The sequence below is a fragment of the Scyliorhinus torazame genome, chromosome 10, assembly GCF_047496885.1.
Source record: "Scyliorhinus torazame isolate Kashiwa2021f chromosome 10, sScyTor2.1, whole genome shotgun sequence".
NCBI lineage: Eukaryota > Metazoa > Chordata > Chondrichthyes > Carcharhiniformes > Scyliorhinidae > Scyliorhinus > Scyliorhinus torazame.
Genome location: NC_092716.1, coordinates 49,777,114 through 49,800,362, shown reverse-complemented (window position 1 = coordinate 49,800,362; position 23,249 = coordinate 49,777,114). Strand labels below are relative to the sequence as shown.

The window sequence follows — 23,249 nt, the reverse complement described above, 5'->3', positions numbered from 1 at the left end:
TGCAATGAGCACAGGAGGGATGTGAAGCTTTTTGGGGATAGTGGAGTAGGACACATGAGGACGTAGTGGTATTGTCGCTGGACTAGTAATCCAGAGACCCAGACTCATGCTCTGGGAACCCGATTTCAAATCCCACCATGGCAGATGGTGAAATTTGAATTCAATAAATATCTGGAATTAGAAGTCTCACGGTAACCATGAAACCAGTCGTAATTCCATGAAAACAGTGCACAATTAAAGGCCCACGCTGAATGTCCTTGTCAGCCACTAAGAATTTCTGCCCGATACAATTATTGTCTGTGTTGTGGATTGAGGAATAAAACCTCTTTCGGAATTGGGTTCCTCATTGGTTGTAAAAACCCATCCGGTTCACTAATGTCCTTTAGGGAAGGAAATCTGTCGTCCTTACCTGGTCTGTGACTCCAGATCCACAGTAATGTGGTTGATTCTTAAATATTCTCAGGGATGGGGCAATAAATGCTGGCCAGCCAGCGACACCCACATCCCATGAACGAATGTTTTTTAAAAAATCATATCTAAGTTTGACTAGATGCATTTGAGGAGATGCCCTGTTCTATTCCTAATCTATTTCATACTAAGAGTCGCTGGACAACAAGTTCCATTTTTCAAAATCTCATCCCATTGTTCAGTCTCCTTCTATTGTTTCCTTCAACTTTTGTTATTGCTTCTCTCATTTCTCCCTCTGCTTGTTCTGCCTGCTCTCTCTTACCCTGTTCACTTGGGGCCCTCTCTATCGGCCTTTATGTGGCTCACTTCCTGACTCTCCCAAACCTTTATATGCGCTACAAGGCCAGAGTCAGAAGTGTGATGGAATACACACTTGGCCGAGATGGGTACAGCTCAAATAAAGCTCAATATATAGAACAGTCTATCTGAACAGCATCTCATCTACTGGCTTCAATATCCACTCTCTGCACCATCAGATTACCGGGACAGCTGCATGTACTAGCTGCAGGATGCACTGCAGCAACTCATTAAAGTTTCTTTGCAACAACTCCCAAACTTGCAACCTCCACTTTTTAGAAGGAAAAGGGCAGGAAGGAAAAGGGAAAACACCATTATCTCCAAAGTTTTCACATCAAGTCACAAACCATCCTTGCTTAATAAATATAGCTATTGTTACATTGTCGTTGGCTCAAAAATCACAGAAATTTGTACCGAACAGTATTGTGGGAGCTCCTTCAGAACAAGGACTGAGGTGACTCAGAAAGGCAATCCACCATCACCTTCTCAGCGGCAATTAGGGATGGCCAATAAATACTGCCATTGTCAATTGCAAGAACAAATGACTCCAATGATGGAAGTCAGGCACACACAAGACAAACACATACTATATCTGGGTGTAATGGTTCCTGCTGCAAAAATTCTGGTTGCTTAATAAAAGGTCAAGTCCCAGATGACCATAGGTTGCTTTACCCTTTCAGGGGGAGAGCCGACTGGTGGTGATTTAACCCGAGGATCACCACCACCTCAGGCGAGGGGCAAGGTTGAAAAGGCAGGCCTCAGTCAGTAAAAGAATTGAACATGCACTGTTAACCTCGCTCTGCATCACAAACCAGCTGTCCGGCCAACTGAGCTATACAAATATGTTGCGAGCTGTATTTTGAAATAATTAGGTTACCAAAACAAAACTCCAAAACTCCAGACCCATGCAGATGTGTTCTATATTATGCTGATGTGAGCCTTATCGGTTGACAAATTGCTTACAGTCATTAGGTAAATGGTATTGCAGTCTACAGGGGCCCTTGTGGTTCTACATTCCTTTGTATATTTGTAGTTTATTTCCTGGTCAGTTCTATGCTCAGATTTTATTATACTTTGGAAGTGTTGTTGTATCTGAATAAATAATAGGCTCTTTAATAGTCTCATTGGATAAATCAATCACACCAGTTTGTTACACAGCAAGACAATTGCCTCACGTTGCAAATGATTAAAACACCATTTCTCAAATCTATATACAGAACAAAGACATAAAATCTGAGACTGTGGTGGAATGGACGAAAACAGTTGCAAGACCTTGTGTTTTTTTAAAAACCAATTCAATGTATATAACTGGTTTGGCTACTGATGTGTTAAACAGATGTTTTACCTAGAACTGTCGTCACCTTCGACGTATAAATTACCTTGTACTCTCATGGAATCCACCGAACACTAAGATCTGTCTTTTACAAGCAACCATCCGATGTCCACTTCTACCTGATGGTCCACCTGTTGCCCTATTAATGACAGAAAAGTTACAAAGTTACAACACAGTTTGAAAGTATCATAAAACATGGTAAGCCAGAATACCCTTAATATCTTTCAACCCACAAACTGTGCCTAAGATTCAATAGCAGAAATAGATGAAGTGAAAGAGGTGTTAGGATTTTCATCATGGGAGGACAATACTTCACAACCAACCTTTTACTAATCTATATTAAAGTTATATAAATGATCAATATCATTCAAGAACAAAACTACATATTCATTGAATCATTTAAACCAGGGTTTTTCAAACTCCGGGTCGTGCGTGGGCGGGTGTGGGAAGGGTTGCGGAGTGATCAGTCCCGTTGGTCCCACCAGTAAAGGTGAATAAGGAGGCAAAGCCATATGTGTTATATGCAGGGAAGTACTAGAAAAGGAGAGAAGTTTCAAAATTTGAAAGAGAAGTGGTGGATAAAAATTCCTTTTGAGGTTGAGTCAATTATTTACTTAGGGCTGACTCCAAATAAAAAAACTACCCTGCTGCAGCTTACCTGCAATACCACATTAAAAACACAGCAAAAGCCCGTGGGGCTGTCAGCATTCTGGTGTAACATCGCCCAGGAGTATCCACTGCTGAGTAAAACACGTATTTTGTTGCTATTACCCTGCATGACGGCCTACATGTGCGAGGTTGGATTTTCCGTTTGCTTAAAAATGAAGACGGCACAAAGGAACTGGCTGAAGTCTGCACCTGATTTGTGCATTGCCCTCACTCCTTTGAACCGGATTCAAGTGAGATTGAGAGGACAAAACAGGCTCCATTTCACATGATGCGGGGCATGACGGCCGGCTGGCATGGGCGCGGCGGTCGGCTGCTAAAAATGGATCCCAGGAGAAAAAGCTTGAAAAACATTGATTTAAACTGACTTGAACACCATTCTAAACGATGAAAATAACTCAATTTATTAATGCCCCAAGGTTATACCCATGGAGGGTCTTAAGGAACAGTAGGTAGCTTCCCTGCCTCGGAGCAGAAGCTCGGGGTTCCATTCCAAGATTTGATGGCCATTGGAGTGCTTTCCTACCACAACCAAATTTGTTGATGGTCAACCTGCAAATCCTTCCAACACGTCAATGGTGGGTATTAAGAGTAGAAGAAACCCCTGGTGAGCCATGCTTCGTGCAAAGTGGTGGCCCTAAAGCTGTGGCCTCTAGCATGAGGCTTGTGACCTGTTCCAGGAAAGATAGGCCACTGAAAACAGACATAAGCATGTGCTTAGTCTCCAGAAGTGGAAATCTTCTAAGTCCCAAGTTATAGCAACCCCGCCCAGCTGCTGTAAATACTTGTTATGGATACTGTATACAATAAAGCTGCTGTATCCAACCAGGGTTCCCACAGGTGAATAAACAGCACAGATACAAAGGTTTAAATTATTCATATTAAGAGCAAAATGACATGGTTGCAATGTAAAATTGTGAAGAAATCCTTTATAATGTGATACAAGTGATTTTCCTTCAAGGTTTTCAAACTTCAATGTTTATGCTTTGTTGTCTTTTCCGACAATATCATTCATCTTTACTGGGTAACGTAACTGTCTGGCTGTAATACTGTTCATAATAGTGCAAGTCAGGTGGCTTGTCTTAAACAAAAATCCACCCCAAGTGAAAAGTCTTCCTATTGGAAAATATGATGCCACCAAGGAGGATAATTTCCACTACTCGATATTTATAGCAAGAATACAAATGTATTATTTACATCAATGTTTACAATTTTGCTTTAAATGACGAATAGCACAAATCTTTTTCACCCAACCAAGTATTTTAAACCACTATGGATCTTTGCATGTGAAAGTTTAAGAATTGCATAAATCCCATAAGCACATCTCCAAAATATCTGCTTTTCTCCCACATCCAGTGGGTCTTCCTTTTCCTATTGAGAACACTCGGTTAGACTCTTATTTAGAGAAAAACAGTCAATCAAATTATATAAACCTCATCTGTGTGACCTCAATGAAATGTGAGAGTTTGGTGAGTTGAGGGCGTTCGATTAAGAGGTGAATAAGGTACTGCTTTGTCTTTTCTAATTTTTCATCCTGTAGGAATTGGTTCTCGCTCTACCACAGGGGAAGAAGCTAGCTGCTTGGGTCCCTTCTATTCCCAACATTTAAAATAGCACAGAATTTGTGGTTAGATTAAAAAAATACATAATTTAATAATTACTTAATTATTTTATTTGAGTACATTAGGATGGCAGGACAGGTGATGTATCATGGCTATAGCATGTGGGAATTCCTGGATACCAGTGTGATCCAGGACAAACATGTCTGCAGCAAGTGTCTGTGGAGCTTTGGCTTAGAGCCTTTGAACTGGATGCTGAGCTGCAGACACTGCAACACATCAGGGCGGAGAAAAGTTATCTGAACACTTTGTACCAGGAGGCAGTCACACCCCTTAGGATAGGGTTTTCTGATTTGGAAGGTGGTCAGGGACATGAGCATGTAACTGCAGCTGAGGCAGGTATGGGGACCCAGAGTACAGGGGTGTCAAATTCTGCAATTGTCCAACAGGTTTAGGTTCTTTCAGCTTACTTGGATGAGAGTGGGGGGGCTACAGAGTGGATGAGCTGACACTTGGTATAGTAAGCCATTCACAAGGGGAGAACAAAAAGGAATTTAGTGGTAGTAGGGGTCAGTACCTTGGGGTGCACTGACATTGTTCTCTGCAATAAAGAACGAGAGTCCAGAAGGCTGTGTTGCCTGCCTGGGGCCAGCATTAGAGACATTTGATTAGGGCTGGAGAGAAACTGCCAGGGTTTGGGGGGGTGGGAGGGATCCAGTTGTTGTGGTCCATGTAGGTACCAATGACAAAGGCAGGATGTGGATGGAGGTTCTGCAGTGTCAATATGAGTAGCTAGGCATCAAATTAAGAAACAGATGCTCAAAAACAATAATCTCTGGATTATGCCCGAGTCACATGCAAATTGGCACACAGGAAAGAAGATTAGAGAAATGAACGCATGGTTCACAGACTGGCATTGAAGAAGTGATTCTGGTTTGTGGGGCACTGGCACCAATGTTGGGCAAAGTGGGAGCTGTACCGTTGGAAAAGTCTACACCCAAGTTGTGCTGGGGCTAGTATCCAAGCAAACCCATAACTAGGGAAGTAGAGAGGATTTAAACAAAGTTGTGGGGGCAAGGGATCATATTTGCGAATATGTGGCAAAGAATAGGGGCAATGCTGGAGAGAAGGATTCTAATGTGGGAAATGATAAACAGGCTGTGACAGGAAGGGACAGAGAGTACAAATCTAAGAGTAAATTAGCAGATAAGGCTAGATGTTACAAAAATACTAAAAGGAAAAACTAAAGGCTCTGTACCTGAATGCATGTAGTATTTGAAACAAAACAGATGAACTGATAGCACGAACAGAAATAAACAAGTACAATCTGGTATCCAAAGAGGCATGGCTATAGGATGACTAAATTGGGACCTGAATATTGAAGAGTATGTGACATTTTGGAAGGACAGGAAATTAGGAAAAAGTGGAGGGGCAGCCCTGTAAATTAATGATGGTTTTAGGACATTAAATAGGGATGACTGTAATTCAGGAAACTAGGATGAAGCAGTTTGGGTTGAGGTGAGAAATTATAATGGCAAGTCGTCACTTGTGGGAGTGGTGTACAGGCCCCCTAATTGTAACTACAAAGCAGTGATGAGCAACCTAGACTAGTGAATGGGCCGCATGAGGGCTCTCCATCTCAATGGGCCGCAAGATTGAAATCAGGATTATTCAAATTATGACCCTTGAAAAAGATTGAATACATTTAATACACAGGTGAATATGTCATAACAAGCTATAGAAAATGCTTAATCATTCATATATAAAAATAACTATCAACTTCAAGTGGTAAAAACAAAATAAATATTTACATTTTATTGGACAGAGAGGGAGCACACGGTTCTCACAATCAATGCTGTGTGCAAGCAGCATTCACCTCATTTCACATGCCCTTGCTTTACGTGCATGTCATTTCAGTCATACCGGGAGGAATAAAACTAGGCGGATGGAAAGCCGCAGAATGTGGCAAATCTGCGCGTGGCCAACAGTCAACAAAATGTCTCCTGCGCCGTACTCAGAACTTTGATGGGCTTCATGCGGCCCCCGGGCTGCAGTTGTCCACCACTGGTATTAAAGGATGAGATAATGGAAGCTTGTCAGTAAGGTGCAGCGATAATCATAGGGGATCCCAATCTACATACAGACTGGAAAAATCAAATGTGCAAAGGCAGCATAGATAAGGAGTTCATAGAATGTTTTCAGGATATTGCGCAACGAGATAAGACTAATTATGAAATGAAAGTCGCCATAGTCCCAGAGGACCAAAGGCTGTTTTCCCCTTTCAGAGAGAGAGAGCTGACTGGTGGTGATTTAACCAGAGGGTCACCACACCTTGGGCGCGGGGCAAGGTTGAGAAGGCAGGGTCTTCATGAATAACCTCAGCCAAGACGGGAACTGAACCAGTGTTGTTGGCATTGATCCACATCACAAACCAGCCATCTGAGAAGAAGTGAAGGGACCCCTATGTTGCAGCATTCATAATATGGTTGAATTAATAATAACAACAATCTTTATCGTCACAAGTAGGCTTACATTACCACTGCAATGAAGTTACGTTTTTCGAGACTTGTGGGAAGAAACCGGACCACCCAGAGGAAACCCACGCAGACACAGGGAGAACGTGCAGACTCCACAGTGACCCAAGCCGGGAATCAAACCTGGGACCCTGGAGCCATGAAACAACAGTGCTACCCACCATGCTGCCCACAGTATTTTATATTCAGTTTGAGGGAGAGCAGAGTGGATCCAAGACTAGTACTTCTCTCTTAAATAAGGGCAATTATGAGGGCACAAAAGCAGGGCTAGCTAAAACGAATTGGCAAATGAGGTTAAGGAATAGGTCAACGAGATGCAGTGGCAGACATTTAAAGAGATATTTCAGAATACACAGGTGAGATACAGTGTGAAATAAAAATGCCAGGGGCAGAGCCACCATCTGTGTTATCTAAAATAGTAGTTAAAGACAGTATCAAACTAACCTAACAAAAACCATACAATTGCACAAGGATGGGTGGCAGGTCAGAGATTGGACAAAATATAAAACACGACAAAGAATGACAAAAAGATTAATAAGAAGGGAAAAATTAAAGTACAATGTACGAATAAAAGATAGCTGGAAACAAAGTTGGATAGCAAGAGCTTCTACAGATTTTTAAAAAATAAATTTAAAGGTAGAGTCAACATGGTTTTGTGAAAGGGAAATCACCTGATTTGAGTTTTTTGAAGAAATAACATGTGCTGTGGTTAAAGAGGAACCAGTGGTTGTACTGGACTTGATTTTGAGAAGGCATTTGAGAAGGTGCCACAGCAAAGGTTATTGTGTAAAATAAACACTCACGGTATAGGGGTAACATATTGGCATGGATTGAAGATTGGCTAGCTGAGTGAAAACAAGTAGGCATAAATATGTATTTTTCCTGCTGGCAAGATGTAATGAGTGTTGTGGCGCAGGATCGATGCTGGGGCCAACTTTTTACAAATATATATATATATATATATATAAATTTGAAGGGACAAAAGGTATGGTTGTTAAATTTGCTGACAACACAAAGATAGGTAGGAAAGTAAGTTGTAAAGAGGACATAAGCAGGCTACAAAATGAAGGAGTTAAGTGAATGGCCAAATATCTTGCAAATGGAGAATCATTTGAGCAAATGTGAAATGGTCCATTTTGGCAGGAAGGATAAAAAAAGCATGTTATCTAAATGGTGAGAGATTGCAGAGCTCGGAGTTTCAACGGTTGTCATACTGCACAAATTAGATCAGGTGGATTAGCCATGCTGAGTTGCCCCTTACACAAAGATGTGCAGGTTAGGTGGATTGGCCATGATCAATGCTCAGGTTATAGCGATAGAGTGGGGGAGTGGGCCCAAGTAGAGTGCCCTTTCGGAGGGTCAGTGCAGACTCGATGGGCCGAATGGCCTTCTTCTGCACTGTAGGGATCCCATGAATCACAAAAGGTTAGCATACAGGTACAGCAAGTAATTAGGAAAGCTAAGAGGGGAATGGATTACAAAAGTAGGGAGGTTATGCTTCAGTTGTACAGGGCACTGGTGAGACCATATCTGGAGCACTATGCACTATTGGTCTCCTTATTTAAGGAAGGATGTAAATGCGTTAGCAGTTAAGAGGTTTACTAGACTAATACCAGGAATGGGCAGGTTATCTTAGATGCAGTATAATGTGGATAAATGCAAAGTTACTCACTTCAGATGGAGAGTATTATTTAAATGGTGATAAATTGGGATATGTTGGCTTACAAAAGCACCTGGGATCCTAGTGTATCTGTCACTGAGAGCAAGCATACAGCTCCAAAAGCAGTTAAGGAGGCAAATAATATGTTGGCCTTCATCGCAAGAGGATTTGAGTACAGGAGAAAGGCAGTCTTGCCACAACCGTACAGGATCTTGACACGGCCACACCTGGAGTATGTGCCACCCTTCTTAGTCATTATCACCACCATTTACATTCCCCTTATCTTTATGTCCATGACATCTTAGTCACTCTCCATCTATCACTGGCCCTCTCTCCAGCCCCAATGCTCTCTATCCCCCATACCCCTGTCCTCCCATCCTATCCTATTTCCAGTTTCCCTAGCTTTGACAATGAATCATCCAGAATCGATGTTAGCTCTGCTCTCTCTCCACAGATGCTGTCAACCTGCTGAGATTGTCCAGCATTTTCTGTTTTTGTTGCTCGAGTTTTGTATGCAGTGTTGGTCTCCTGTCCAAGAAAGGAGATACTTGCCATAGAGGGAGTGCAACTCATCTGAGGAGAGATTAGGTCAATTGGGCCTGTATTTACTGGAATTTAGAAGAATGACAAGAGTCTAATTAAAATTTATAAAATTCTGATAACAGTCAAGAAGCTCAATGTTATCCAGGACAAGGCACTCACTGGACTGGAGCCCCATTAATTACCTTTGACTTTCACTTCCTCCACCACTGGGGCAGCTGCCTATGATGTGTACCATCCACAGATGACCTGCATCAACATACCAATGCTTCTTCAACAGCACCTTCCAAACCCAAGGCAATGGTTCTTGAACAGCCCCTTCCAAACCCACAAACTCTATTCCCGAGAAGAACAGCAGCATGCATAGTGGAACATCGTCGCCTGCAAGTTACCCCCCATTCACACACCATCCTGCCACTCCATACTAATAAACTGTGGATCTACCTATAATGGCAGACTGCAGAGGTGCAAGAACATCATTCACCATCAACCTTTCAAGGGCAATTAGATATGGCAATAAATGTTGACCTTGTTAGCAAACCCCATGTCCTATGAACAAATATTTATTTTTAAATTGTGGAGAAGTTATCAGAATATATCAAAAAATAGATTAACTGAGCACTTGAACAACTATAAGCTGATGAAAGAGCCAACGTAGACTTGTGAAGGATAGATCATGTTCAAATAGTCCAATTAACTTTTTTGAGGTGGTTACAAAGAGGTGGATAGGGGACTATCCATGGATGATAACTACTAGATTTTCAGAATGCACTTGATAAGGTTCCTCGTAAGAGATTGGTACTAAAATAAAGATTACAGAATTAGAGGTAACCGTGTGACAGGTATTGGCAAGGAGACAAAAGAGAACAATTGCCAGAAAAGTAGTCTGATTAGCAAGATGTGAGTACTGACTTTGATGAGGAAAAAGGCATGGGTATCCAAGTTTGAAGACATCGCAAAGTTTAGGAAGTGATGTTAGTTGTCTAGATGGGACCGGAAAGCTACAAGGGACATAGACAGATTAAGTGAGGAGGCAAAACTGTAGCAACTCGAGTTCAGTATGGAAGTGTGATATCACTTTTTAATCAGAGAAAGACAAATTGGAATGTCACTGTCATGTGAGAGTACCTTTAAGAAATGGGTATTTAAGAAATGTACCTTTAAGAAATGGGTGCTTATCAGTGAAGTCAAGAGTGTGGGTGGAGCTGGGCTGTCTGTCAGCCTTTTACTTTTGTTTTAGGCTGTTTGCTGCAGGGTGTGTTAAGTTTTGTTTTCAATGTTGGAGCTGAAGCCAGATAAAGCAGGTGTACTGTTGATCTCTCTGCCATGAAAAGACTATCTCTCGATCATTTGGTGAATTCAGAATTATAAAAATGTTTTCAGTAGTGAATGTAAACCTGATGTGCTTCTGTTGTTGCATCTTCTGGATGTTGTTTGGGAAGTTATTAAGGATTACTTAGTGTTGTATTCTTTGGGGGTTGCATTTGAATTGATGGTTGCTAAGATGTTCACTGTTTGTTTTAAAAAGGTTAACTTGAGTTCATAGAATAAACATTGTTTTGCTTTAAAAAATACTTTTCCATTTCTGCTGTACCACACCTGTAGAGTGGGCCGTGTGCTCCCCATACCACAATCTAGTAAAAGTTGTGGGTCAGGTAAACTCCATGATATACTTTGGGGTTCTCTAAACCCTGGCCCATAACAGTCATGAAAAGCTACTGCACAGTTATAATGTGTAATTAAAATCTAATGGATTGTCCTCATTATTTAACTCATTAAGCCCCGATATAAATTTGGTGAATGTGCATCCAATTCCCTGGAGGGTCAAGTTATCCTTGTAATATTGGCTCTTATCACAAAGGACTGGAAGATTAAAGGGAGGAACTTGTGCTTCAGTTGGCAGAGCCTTGGGTCAGATCCCATCAAGAATACTGCTTACCATTTTGAGCACAGCACCTCAGCAAATATATTTTGGGTTTTGGATAGGCTGCAGTTTCACCAGAATGAAACCAAGGATTATACAGTGAAATTGTGAGGATAGTTTGCTTAAACCGGTCTAATGTCCCCATGAATTAAGAAGGTGGAAGGATAATTTAGTTGAAATGCTTTAAATAATAAAAGATTCAATGAGGCAAGTACAGAGAGCCTATTTCCTCTGATGGGGGAATCCAGAACGAGGGTTCACGGTATTAAAATTAGAGATAGGCCCATTCAGGAATGAAATCAGGAAGCTAAGAGTAAACTTCAATGATCAGTCTGGAAGCTCAGCAAAGAGGAGCAGGGATTCTGATAATATGAGCATTACACAAGGGGAACTGATTAGGGGAACGTTGACATGACTGACTTGGGGAAGTAAGGAGGAAGAGTAGTGGAGTAGCACGGAATTGGAAAGAGACAAATAGAAAGTGTGAAGCAGATGAGAGGTGTACGCTGATTATCACTAGGGTTAGAGCGTGTTTGACTGCAGTGGCCATTTTTTTTTTTAAGAATTCTGTTCCGCAGGGCCTGGGTGCTTTTACCAGCCAAATGAATATATTTCTGAGTCTGGTCTTATGGACTGTGGTTTGACTGGTAAAGTCCATGGGAAGTAACTGTGCTTTGTAGCCTGCAGGAATCATGGGCGGGATTCTCCAATAATGGGGCTATGTCCCCACTCCAGCATCAAAACGCGGGTGTTACACGCTGGACTTTTGGACTTCCCAGAGATCACGTGCGTCCGAGGATCGGTGGCCCTCGAACGCTAGCCTGGCTGTCCCCGAGGCCCCCCCGCGTGAAGGATCCCCCGCCCCCCACCAGGGCAGCCGCGGACTGACTCCTCAGCCGCCGCCGACCATTCACGACAGGCAAAACACATGGTTAGAACCACGCCGTTGGGAACTCGGTCAGTTTTCTTCGGTGAAATGCGGGGGGGGGGGGGGGGGGGGGGGGGGGTCCTCTGTCACTAGTCCCCTACATGCACCGTGTAGACCGCACGCGGGGAGCGGAGAATCGCAGGAGCGGCGTCAGAGCCCATTCTCCGCCCCAATCCCAATTTCGGTGCTGCAGCTCGGAGAATTCCGCCCCATTTGTTTTTTGCAGCTTGGGGAGATGAGGTTACGTCTGGGTAGAGCCAAGGAATGCAGATGGACATTTTGAAAAGCTTTAGAGATGCAGTTTTTGGAAAAACTTTGAAGAGGAGTGGAATTCTGAGTCCACAATTCTCCCTCAGTAAGATAGAGACCTGTATGTTTGATTTTCTTGTTGATTAATTTGAAATTGAGTGGTAGTGATTAAGAGGTAATTGTAAGCTGTTCTTTGAGAGTGAAATTTAAAGTTTAATGTTGTATTCATCAATAAGTTGTGTTTTAAAAATACCCAAGCATTATTTCTTCATGCAATCACACCTGGCGAGAATCATTGTTTCTGCACAGTCTTACAAATAAACTAAAATATTGGGGTTTCTGTCCAGTATCCTAGGCACTGTTGGGGTCTGGTTTGGGATCGTAATACTGTTACCCTATAACAAGCATCGACCGTGAGTTTAAAAATAATCCTTTCGGCCTGAGCCAAATTCAATAGCTAATGTCTCCCACTTGCCCACTTCTCAAGGCCTGGTCCCTGACAACTGCCCTATTTCCTGTAAAACAGAAATAGGATGGCTCTATTTGACTTTACGTCTGGGAAATGTAAAACATCTGGGTCTGTCATATCCACACCCAGAGCAGAATCTTTGAGCCCAAGGTTGGGAACACAAGACAATTGGGGCCTGAAAATAACAGCGACAACCAGCGTGCCATTTTCCAGAACTAAGAACTCCCTTCTCCCTACAACGGCTTGCACCCCCCACCCCACATCAGGTGTGCCTGCAGGCCATCTCTGCCTGCTGGAGTATGGGCACAGCTGAAGGCTGTCCTCATGGAGGGATTTTACCCGCCTTTAGCCCCAACAGCTGTGGCCTAGCTGCATAGTTTTTTTTTCAACTCTTAAAAATATTGCAGAGTGTGCTTCCAAGTTGAAGCGCCCCCTCAGCTAATTACCTTCTACTGTAGCCTGCTGTTCCTCTCAACGTGCAAGGCCACTCTCTGGCCACCCTTAATTTAACAGGAACTTGTTCCATATTTAAAGGCCTCAATGATTGTCCCTGCGGTGATTTTCAGGACCTGGATATAGTACGGACTCCTGTTACTCCCCCGGAAGGAAAATTCAGCCCCCATCTTGGCACTGCAGCATAGTGGTTAGCACTATGGCTTCACCGCGCCAGGGTCCCAGGTTCGATTCCCAGCTTGGGTCAATTGCGGACCTTGCACGTTCTCCCCGTTTCTGCGTGGGTTTCGTCCAGGTGCTCCGGTTTCCTCCCACCAATCCTGAAGGACGTGCTATTAGGTAATTTGGACATTCTGAATTCACCCTCACGTGTGCCCGAACAGGTGCCGGAATGTGGCAACATGGGGGTTTTCACAGTAACGACAATAAAGTTTATTATTTATTTGCATTGAAGACCTGTGCTTCTTTGGCCTTTGACCAAAATTATTATAAAACTTGTCTCCCTGGTCTGCTCAGTCTTACTCCCTGCTCTACCCCTCTCCCCTACCACAAAAATTGTAAATTTTAGGCTGCACTGCTCCGCTTCCCAGTCCTAATCATTCACCTTTTGTTTTGCAAGCCTCTGCTTCAGTAAACACTGGTCCCGAATTAAACTCTCGCCATGTAATTGCTTTATATGCTTTTAATCCAATGTGCATTAAAAAAATTAAAAGCCCATTTCCCAGGCCATTGGTGGAAAATAGGGTTCTAATATTTGTAATGGTTCAGAAGGAAGAATGGGAACCAAGAGAGACGGCAAAGGATAGGGTGATGGGAATTTGAAAGGGAGATCAGGGAGAGAGACAATGAAATGACAGAAAAGCAGGGTAAGGGTCAAAGATGGAAAAATCATGTAAAGATGGGTTTGGGAGCAGAATGTGTAGGCTGATTCAGAGAGACAGAAAGTTAAGACAAAGAGGATAGCGATGGGTGGAACGAAGCAGAGTGGGTAGCATAGTTGCTTCACAGCGCCAGGGTCTCCGGTTCGATTCCTGCTTGGGTCACTGCCTATGCGGGGTCTGCACGTTCTCCCAGTGTCTGTGTGAGCTTCCACCCAAAGTCCCGAAAGACATGCTTGTGAGGTGAATTGTACAATCTGAATTCTCCCTCTGTGTACCCGAACAGGCGCCGGAATGTGGTGACTGGGGACTTTTCACAGTAACTTAATTGTTGTATTAATGTAAGCCTACTTGTGACAATAAAGATCATTCTAGGGGAGAGGTGGTAGGAACAGAAAAATGGGGTTCATGGGGGCCGAAAGCACATCATTATAGGGAGAGGGTGCAATAAATAAATAAATAAATAAATAAATAAAACTTACTTGGATAGAAATGCCCTAATTGCCCTAATAGTGTGGGAAGTTAAGGAGAATGGAACACAAAGAATGCTCCAGAGGAGGAGGACCCAGTCACCATTGTACAAACAAGGATTTGAAATAAGGGAGTGTTCAGTTGCAGGGTAGTAGGCAAGGCCAAATCTCAGGAATTTTCATTGGTGCATACTAGTTGATTCCTCAGCAATGTGCACCTAAGAAAATGAGCAATCTAGTCACATTTTCAGCCAATGTAATCAGCGCAAACTCACAACGTCAATGTGGCCAGTGATGTGGACATGACCTGATTCTGGTGAATTGAATCGTGAATCCACGTAAAAGATTACAAAAACGCAAGCCCAAATCTTTCTGCATAACTTATTTACATTTAAAATTCCCCAAACTTTCAAACTGGTCCCACTCAATTCAGACTGGATTATGCCATCACATTCTACAGGTGTGAAGGAGTAGAAACTCTATCCCATGGTGAATATCTTCCAGTCTTCTGAACCTGTATGGGGTTTTTTTCTGTTCATGGAAGGGCATTAAAAAAATTATTTTGCTTGTATGATTAAATTTTTTAATGTTTATTTTTCCTTGCTAGTAATCCACTATTGCATGCATTCAGTTGCTTGTATTTTGCAGGAACAATGCAATTAGTACAGCATTGTCAAGCAGCTGATGGCAATGCAAACAATTTTCAACAGCCCACCGGAAAGAGCTCTGAATCATTGCAAATTACAAGCTATTTTTATATTGTTTCCAACCAAACAAGTCTTCAGGGCTGTTAACCGCCCACACATCTCCTGGAGACCTGAACTTGTTCCAATGCAAGGCTTCTCCGAGCAACTTAAGGGACTAACAAAAAACAGGAATTCAAATATTTAAATACAGATTACAGCAATACAGATATTCTAATGCTGGTACTGCATTTATTCAAATCTAAATGGAAGTAACTTGCACTACGTTGAACTGGGACTGGAGTTATTTTCAACAGACAGTTTTTTTAAAACATTGACAGCTATAATCCTGCTTCCCAGACAGACTATCAAAAAATGTATGGCAAAGTGACAATTTGGAACTTTCAAATTACTTTATTTAAATACTGTGAATCTACGGCTCAGACACAGGTAATTCAGGTTAACTGATCTACGTAAACATTAAATGGTCTACATGGACAGTGTAGTCACCTGGGTTGGCCACTTCCCGACTTAAAATGGAGATCCACAAAGGCTGCAGGGAAATTCAGCCAACACAGGCAGAAACTAGCAGGTGCAAAGTTTCCTGTGTATTAGACTTTGCAGAAGCCCAGACAGCACCAAAACCAGCAGCCATCTGCCTATTAATGAGCGATCCCCGGGAACAATTGAAACATTTAAGGTGAAAAAGGCCAAGCCAGACTCCTCGGCGCCAGCAGGAGCCAAGACAAAGAAAGGCCAACGGACACTTAGGGACCGCCCAGCGATCAGGGAACAACTCCAGTATTGGAGAAATCGATCCAAGTGATCGGAACGCAGTCCAATCACCTGGAACCAGGTACGGGGTCCGCCCAAAAGGAGAGGGAAGCCCCTGGGGACTATAAAGTAGAGTCCCCAAGTTCAAATCGTCCTTCTTGGCAGGGTCACTCAGCAGCGAATCAACCCTTGAGAGTGAACTGCCCGAGCTGCCGCATCAACCAAGTAAGTCTCCAGTCAACGCACGCTACGAGATAGGCGCTCCTAGATACCAGTCCATACCAGCTTTTGAATCCTGCAGTTTCAGAACCCAAACGCAAGGCCATTTGTTCCCCTGACCTGGTGGGCCAGTCCAAAGCGAAGTACAGGCCTGTTAGTGATAGAGATAGTTTATTAAGTAGAATTTATGCATGAGTAGCGATTGACTGTGTATAATAAATGTGTTTTGATTTGAATCTTACTAATTGGTGTGTTGTGTTATTGATCAGTACTTGAACTTGAACCTCGTGGCAGTATCATAGAGATAACTGGCGACTCTAGAGCAAAGGTTATAAAAGAGAGCAAATTGAGCCAACCAAAAGTTAACATCCTCCCATTTTTGATCCTACCTCCCTTGCCCTCTATATCTTCTCCCTTATATATGTATCCAGCCTTCTTAAATGTATCAATGTTATCCGTTTAAATCACTCCATGTGGCAGTGGGCTCGACATTCCTATCACTGTTATGGATGACTTTGCTGCACAAATATTTGGCAGTTAAATGTCATCCAAAACCCACTAATAGAAGCTGCATTTCCTTTGCTTGGGGACAGTGCAACCAAATTTATATTGTTCCCTGTGATTTTCAAATCCGTCCAGAGAATTTTTTTTAAAATCACAAATGAGATTAGCAAGGTTTCAATATCAGAAACAGAGTTAAGCTCATCAGTACCTTTTTCCATGGAGTGCACCCACAAGAGTACAACAATGGCTGCCACTGCTCCCACATGAACACCCGCAATGACCTGAACTGACACCTTTCCTAAGTTTAGGAATCCTAGCTTCACATGCAAAGGGAAACATGGGTAGATTACTTCTATTGCCCAAGCAATAGTAGTGTTGGTTGTATGCTGGCTGATAAAAAATGTCAAGTGAATAAGTGATTCAACCCATGTCACCCGAATAGCAGAATCGATACAAGGGAGGAAATCACCATTATAGATGGGCCTACTAGTTGAATTTTGTTGGCTGTTTCTTGAGCCAAGTTTCTTCCTGGTGGGGATGATTATCCTACAACCATAGAGGATCGGAAAAGACCTTTAATTTGTGGACTGAATATTTAATTTTGTACACTTGTTTCCTAACTATCACCAAACAAAATTACATTTTACACAAGCTTTCTTCGGTTCTCTCCACCAAAAATCCCATCAGATGGCAGAGGTACTGAATTGTGTTGATGCTTGACCAACATTTCAAAGTTAGAATGCTGGGTTTTTAATTCAGATAATTTGTATAGTTAGATATGGAACTGGATGGCAGCATGGAGGCACAGTGGTTAGCACTGCTGCCTCACGGTGCCGAGGTCCCAGGTTTGATCCCGGCCCACTGTCCGTGTGGAGTTTGCACATTCCCCCAGTATTTGCATGGGTTTCACCCCCACAATCCAAAGATGTGTAAGGTAGGTGGATTGGCCATGCTAAACTGCCCCTTAATTGGAAAAAATGAATTTATAAAAAGATATGGAACAGGAGAACAGCAAAATTCATTAGTCATCCAACTGGCAATTTATCACATTACTCAGAGAACATGAAATAAAAATTGAATCCATCTATCTGCATCTACTGGTTAATGGTGTTTAATTACCAAGTATGTATTGTTACATGTTAAATGGTACCATCTATTCTAAGCAAATATTTGTTAGCGCTTGTGTGGTTTCTATTTTTCTTCTGTGAATTTGTAAATAAACCTCAAATTTTAAAAAAACACTAAACTGCAGAAGAACACATAAGATGCAGCATCATATCCATGATTCCCCAGATAGAAAGCCATCTTATTTGTCAATGTTATCAGAAAAAATAATGAAACAGATTTAACTCAATTATGATGGAGACACTTTTTAAACACTTTCATAGAAGTACATGCTACTTATGAATCAAACTTGTCAATTTATCCACAAAGCAACGTATCCAGGTTGCCCTGTCGATAAGCTCATTCACAGCATAAGTTGCTGAATAAGACGAAGGAGAAGTAGGCTATTCGGCCCATGAAGTCCACTCTGACATGGAGCGAGATTGTGACTGATCTGATATGATAATCCTCAACTCCACTTTCCCATCTTTGATTCCAAAGATGTGCAGATTAGGTGGATTGGCCATGTTAAATTCCCCCTTAGTATCAAAAAGGGTGGTGGGCTTACTGATTACGGGGATAGGGTGGGGGTGTAGGTAGGGTGCTCTTTCCCAGGGTCTGTGCAGACTTGATGTGGCGAATGGTCTCCTTCTGCACTGCAGGGATTCTATGATTCCCGTACTGATTAAAAATCTTTCTATCTCAGCCTTGAACAAACTCAACAACCCGGCCCCTATCCCCCTCTGCAGATTCGCAGCCTTCTGGGAAAAGAAATTCCTCCTCATCGGTCTTAAATGGGCAACCCCTTATTCTGAGATTAAGCCCTTTTGTCCTGGACTCTCCCACAAGGAAAACAATTCCAGGAAAACCCAGACCAGTCATCTAATCGTGGAATTCGGAAAAATAATGCAATCGTTACTCAAATATGTAATGAAAAAACATATCGGAACTGAAAATATACCTAGCACAGATGTCAACATGGAAGGTCAAGCTTGACCAACAGTAAATATTTTGAAGTAGGAATAGAAACAGTAGATAGGAGTAATGCAGTAGACATGTTGATACAAATGAATTTTGTGCCGTTAAGGAATCTGGATCAGCGCAGGGTTGGTGGGCCGAAGGGCCTGTTCCTGTGCTGTAATGTTCTTTGTAATATTTGGCACAGGATCCACGATTTGCAGTATGCTTGTGTGCACTGGAAATGAAGTTGGTAAGACAAAATCTGTCTACCCACTTGATTCCCATGAATATAGCATGGCCACAAGCAGCTCCCGTGTAGCAAACCCCAGGGGGCAAAGCAGCTTTGTTCAGAAACCACTTGCTCCAGGCAGCCTTTACATTTTAAGGGCACAGTCTCTAGAAAAGGAAATTTGTACCAATGCGCTCTCATTCCCACTCTCTCTCTCGCTTGTCATTTCCTTCTCCTGAATCCTCACTCCGGGAGAAGAGCAGGGAGAGGAAGGGACGAAAGGCTGCAGAATAATTGTTTTTGGCTAATCAGGGAGAAATACTGGCACACCAAGGGATGGAGAGAATTCCCAGATTTCAGAAGCATGGTGAGGGTAGTGAATGCCAACAGCATAGTACCACAAACCCTGGAGCAGTGCCACAAAACGTTTAGTAGTCTCAAGTAGATACGGTGAGTGAATGTATTTGTGCATCATATTTCATGCCCACTGCATCAGAAATATATGCTAAATGCACCACACCCCATTACTCAACCAGTAGCATACCCTAACATTCAGGACCCATGCAGAAGCACACACAGACACTCAGGATTCACCCCGAACATCCTTACAATCTACCTTACACCAACCTCGCACTGCTTCCAGCTATTTAGGCACATCCCACAAACACACTGACACACATTCACTGACAATCTGTCCTTTCCCCTGCAGGAGAAAGTCTCCTAAACAGGTGATAGAGGCAGAGGACCCTGAAGAATTCATCCTTTCAATGCCCTCAAATAGATGATCCTGAGGATTATGGGCAAGAATGCCATACATCTAGTGCTACAGAGCCCACTCTGGACAACAGCAAATTACAGTCCCATGCACCCTCACTCACTCATTCTCATCCTGGCCGATAGTAACTTCATTGAAGCCTACTTGTGACAATGAGAGATTATTATTATCAGATTTCTAGCACCCAAGTGGTGCAACCTAAAGGTGAGCCTTCAAGGACCAGAGCCGCTCAAGTACATCCTTTAAGGCTACCTGCAGTCTCCACAAGTGAAAACCATGAAATAGAAACTAATTATAGTGACAATGGACCACCTGTTTTCCTGCACATCCCACTTGCCTCACCATTACTCTCCTCTTATGCTAAGAATTGCCAGCTGCTTAGTAGCTTCAGCCTCACACAGAAGGACGATGTGAGGAAGAGAGCTCTAAGGAAGAGGAAGTGCTTGATACTTCTCCCTCCCACTTTCTCTTGCTTGTCATTTCCTTCTCTCGAAACCTCACTCTGGGAGAAGGGCAGTGAGCGAGCAGTGGAGTTGCAAGTGGGAGGTAGGGAGCAGGTGGGTCAGGGAGAGATGGTAAGCGGAAGCACAAGAAGCACGAGTGGGAGAGGCAGCAAGTGACAGGTGTAATTGATGTTATAACTGGACAGGAATGGCACCCTGGCTCAAAAGACCACAACTTTTACTTTTTCTGTATGAAACATGGAGGTTCAGAGTCACAGGACTACGAACTAATTTTAACAAGAAAACATCATTTAGTAAACATGAAAAGTTGGATTATTATACAATACTCCTTTACTCCCCTATACCTTAACAAATACACAAAAAGTTTAAGATTAACACGGATTACAAAGTGCATCTGAAGATACAATGGTCCCATAAACACAAAAAATGTGTTCAAATACAGACACGCCGCTCTGAACCCAAGTTAGTGTCTGTGGTTTTCTCCTCAGAATCCCCCCAGGTGACTGTCACATGAGAGTTTCCAAACTCTCCCAAAAACACCCTTAAAATCTTCTCTCATAATAATAATGCTTTCCCTCAGCAGTTTGCATTCCGAATTCCAGGCCAGGTTTTCCAAATTACACTTTTACACAAAGCTGCTGGTCTACTTTTTTTAACAGTGAATCCACCCCAGGATTTCACACCACCCCTTTTAGATTCCATTGCCTTGACTGCTGTATAAACTGTTCACAATTGCTTTAACTGTCGATAAACTACCCACCCCCCACCTCAGACTCTGGTAAAATGACATCAGATGTTTGAGTGACCTCTGAAATCTACTGTCTCATTTTAAATCTGGTGACTACAATTGTCTCTTTAACTCAGAACACTTTGTTTACTCTTCCTTGGCTTCTTCTAGAGAATCTCTACCGTGCAGGCCATTTGGCCCATTGAGTCAGCAGCGACCATCTGAAAGAGCACCCTACCTAGGCCCATTCCCCCTGCCTTATTCACTCTATTCCCATCTAATCCCTAACTTGTATATATCCCTGGACACTAAAGGAAATTTTATCATGGCCAATTCACCTAACTTGCACATATTTGGACTTTGGGAGGAAACCAGGGCACCTGGAGGAAACCTTAGCAGACACGGGGAGAAAGTGAAAACTCCACACAGTTACCCAAGGGCAGAATTGAACCCGGGGCCCTGGCACTGTGAGGCAGCAGTGCTAACCACTGAACAGTACCTTGGTCTCTGTTCTCTTAACTTCAGTCATATTCAGAATTTTCTGCTGTCCCAATCCCGGGTTATCTGGACAGTAACTGATACTCTAAGAAGCCCGCCTCTTTGCAGCTCCCGTCATGTTGTCTTTCTTCTGGCAGAGTTGATAATGTTCACTCCCCAGTGTTCCATCTCCAACTGGAATATATCCAGCTCAAACTAAAACGTTTTTACCTTACAAGGGCCTCCAGTTGCTAACCGCTGCTGACCCATTTATTCATCATGCCGTAGCCCTCTCTCAGCACAACAGAAACACAGCTGGAACTTAACCAACCCCAAACATACAAACACCTTTGCCCAGCATGAATCTGACTACCCCGAGCATACCAACACCGTTGCCCAGCATGAATCGGACTACAGATTTTACCCTTCTCGCCTCAAACATTAAACTCACTTAAAACTATACTTTCTTTATAATGTTTATCAATACAAATCCCTTAAAACCAGCTTTGTTTTCTTAACACAGGGTCAGGGAGGGAAGTGGTGAAGCAGCAGTTAATTGTTTAAACAGAAACTGAGCATGCTCAGTAACTGCACTAACTGAAAATGGCAGCAGTGCTATTGGGGAACGTTCCTAATTTACCAACTGTGCTAAAATGGGAGCATGCTATTCGAACATGCTTTAAGCGGGGTAACCAGTTAAATAAATTACATTATGGCATATGAAAGACAGGTTAAATTTCCATAATACTTACTTAAAATATATATTTTTCGAGCTTCATATTTGCATGTCCTGATACCCATCAGCTGTTTGTGAAACAGGATCTTCATAAGCAAAATTAGGCCAGGATTTTCCGGCCCCGATACAGGTGGCATGGTGGCACAATGGTTAACACAGCTGCCTCACAGCTCCAGGAACTCCGGTTCAATTCAGGCCTCAGTTGACTGTGTGGAGTTTGCACTCTCTCCTCATGTCTGGTTTCCTCCGGGTGTTCCGGTTTCCTCCCACAGTCCAAAGATTTACAGGTTAGGTGGATTGGCCACGTTAAATTGCCCCTTAAGTGTTCAAAAGGTTTGGTGGGGTTACTGGGTTATGGGGATAGGGTGGAGGCGTGGGCTAAAGTAGGGTGCTCTGTCCAAGGGCCGGTGCAGACTCCATGGGCTAAATGGCCTCCTTCTGCACTGTAGGGATTCGATGATAAGGATTCAATGCCACCAGCAGGCATAATCGTGGGTGGGATGGCAATTTTTCCCATCCCGCCCACAATGATGCCCGCCAGTTTCGGGGCCGGAATATTCAATCCTTAGATTCGGATTAGTTGGAGAACAACAGCAAAGACCCATTTTTAATCAAAGTGTCAGAGAACTGTTGCAGGATGGTATAGTGGCTATACTGGCAGGAGATTAATTGCGCTGTGACTAAATGATTCCGTTTTGATAAAAGAATGGTTAAATAATATAGCACTAAGATGTTAAACAAAAAATTAGAAACTTTTTTCTATCTGTGATCAGGTACAAAATAGTTCTTACTTGATTTGTTCCCATGTCTTAGTTGCAAGATGCAGCACCCAAAGGTCCTTATAATGATAAAATTGTTCACCATTTGGGGATGCAAACTCTCCTCCAAACACCCAAAGTTGTCCACCATCTTGAGAAACCACCACAGCCTGTCACAGTAACAAAATAAATGTTACACTAACATTTCTACAACATCCTGTGTTACACTGAACTCTATTCATTAGTGGAGAAAGCATGGTAGTGTAGCATGTTATAGTGACACTGCATGGTGAAACAATACCAATTTTTTCTTAAATATTACAAAATAAATCTTTCATAGACCTTTAATTTAAACTCACTCTTCTAAGCTCCTAATCTTAAACCTAAGAGGTACCAAACCGAGACAAGGAA

At 42.7% G+C, this 23,249-nt stretch overlaps 1 protein-coding gene across 1 annotated transcript in view; it reads right to left on the bottom strand.

Annotated features, from left to right (window-relative positions):
- Window positions 1-23,249, bottom strand: part of klhdc4 (kelch domain containing 4) — a 122,448-nt gene that overhangs the window by 84,504 nt on the left and 14,695 nt on the right. Inside the window, exons 5-6 of the mRNA XM_072518082.1 lie at window positions 22,872-23,008; window positions 2,145-2,237 (exon numbers count right to left, since the gene is read on the bottom strand). Of these exons, the coding sequence (XP_072374183.1) occupies window positions 2,145-2,237; window positions 22,872-23,008 (230 nt within the window). The remainder of the gene's footprint in view (window positions 1-2,144; window positions 2,238-22,871; window positions 23,009-23,249) is intronic.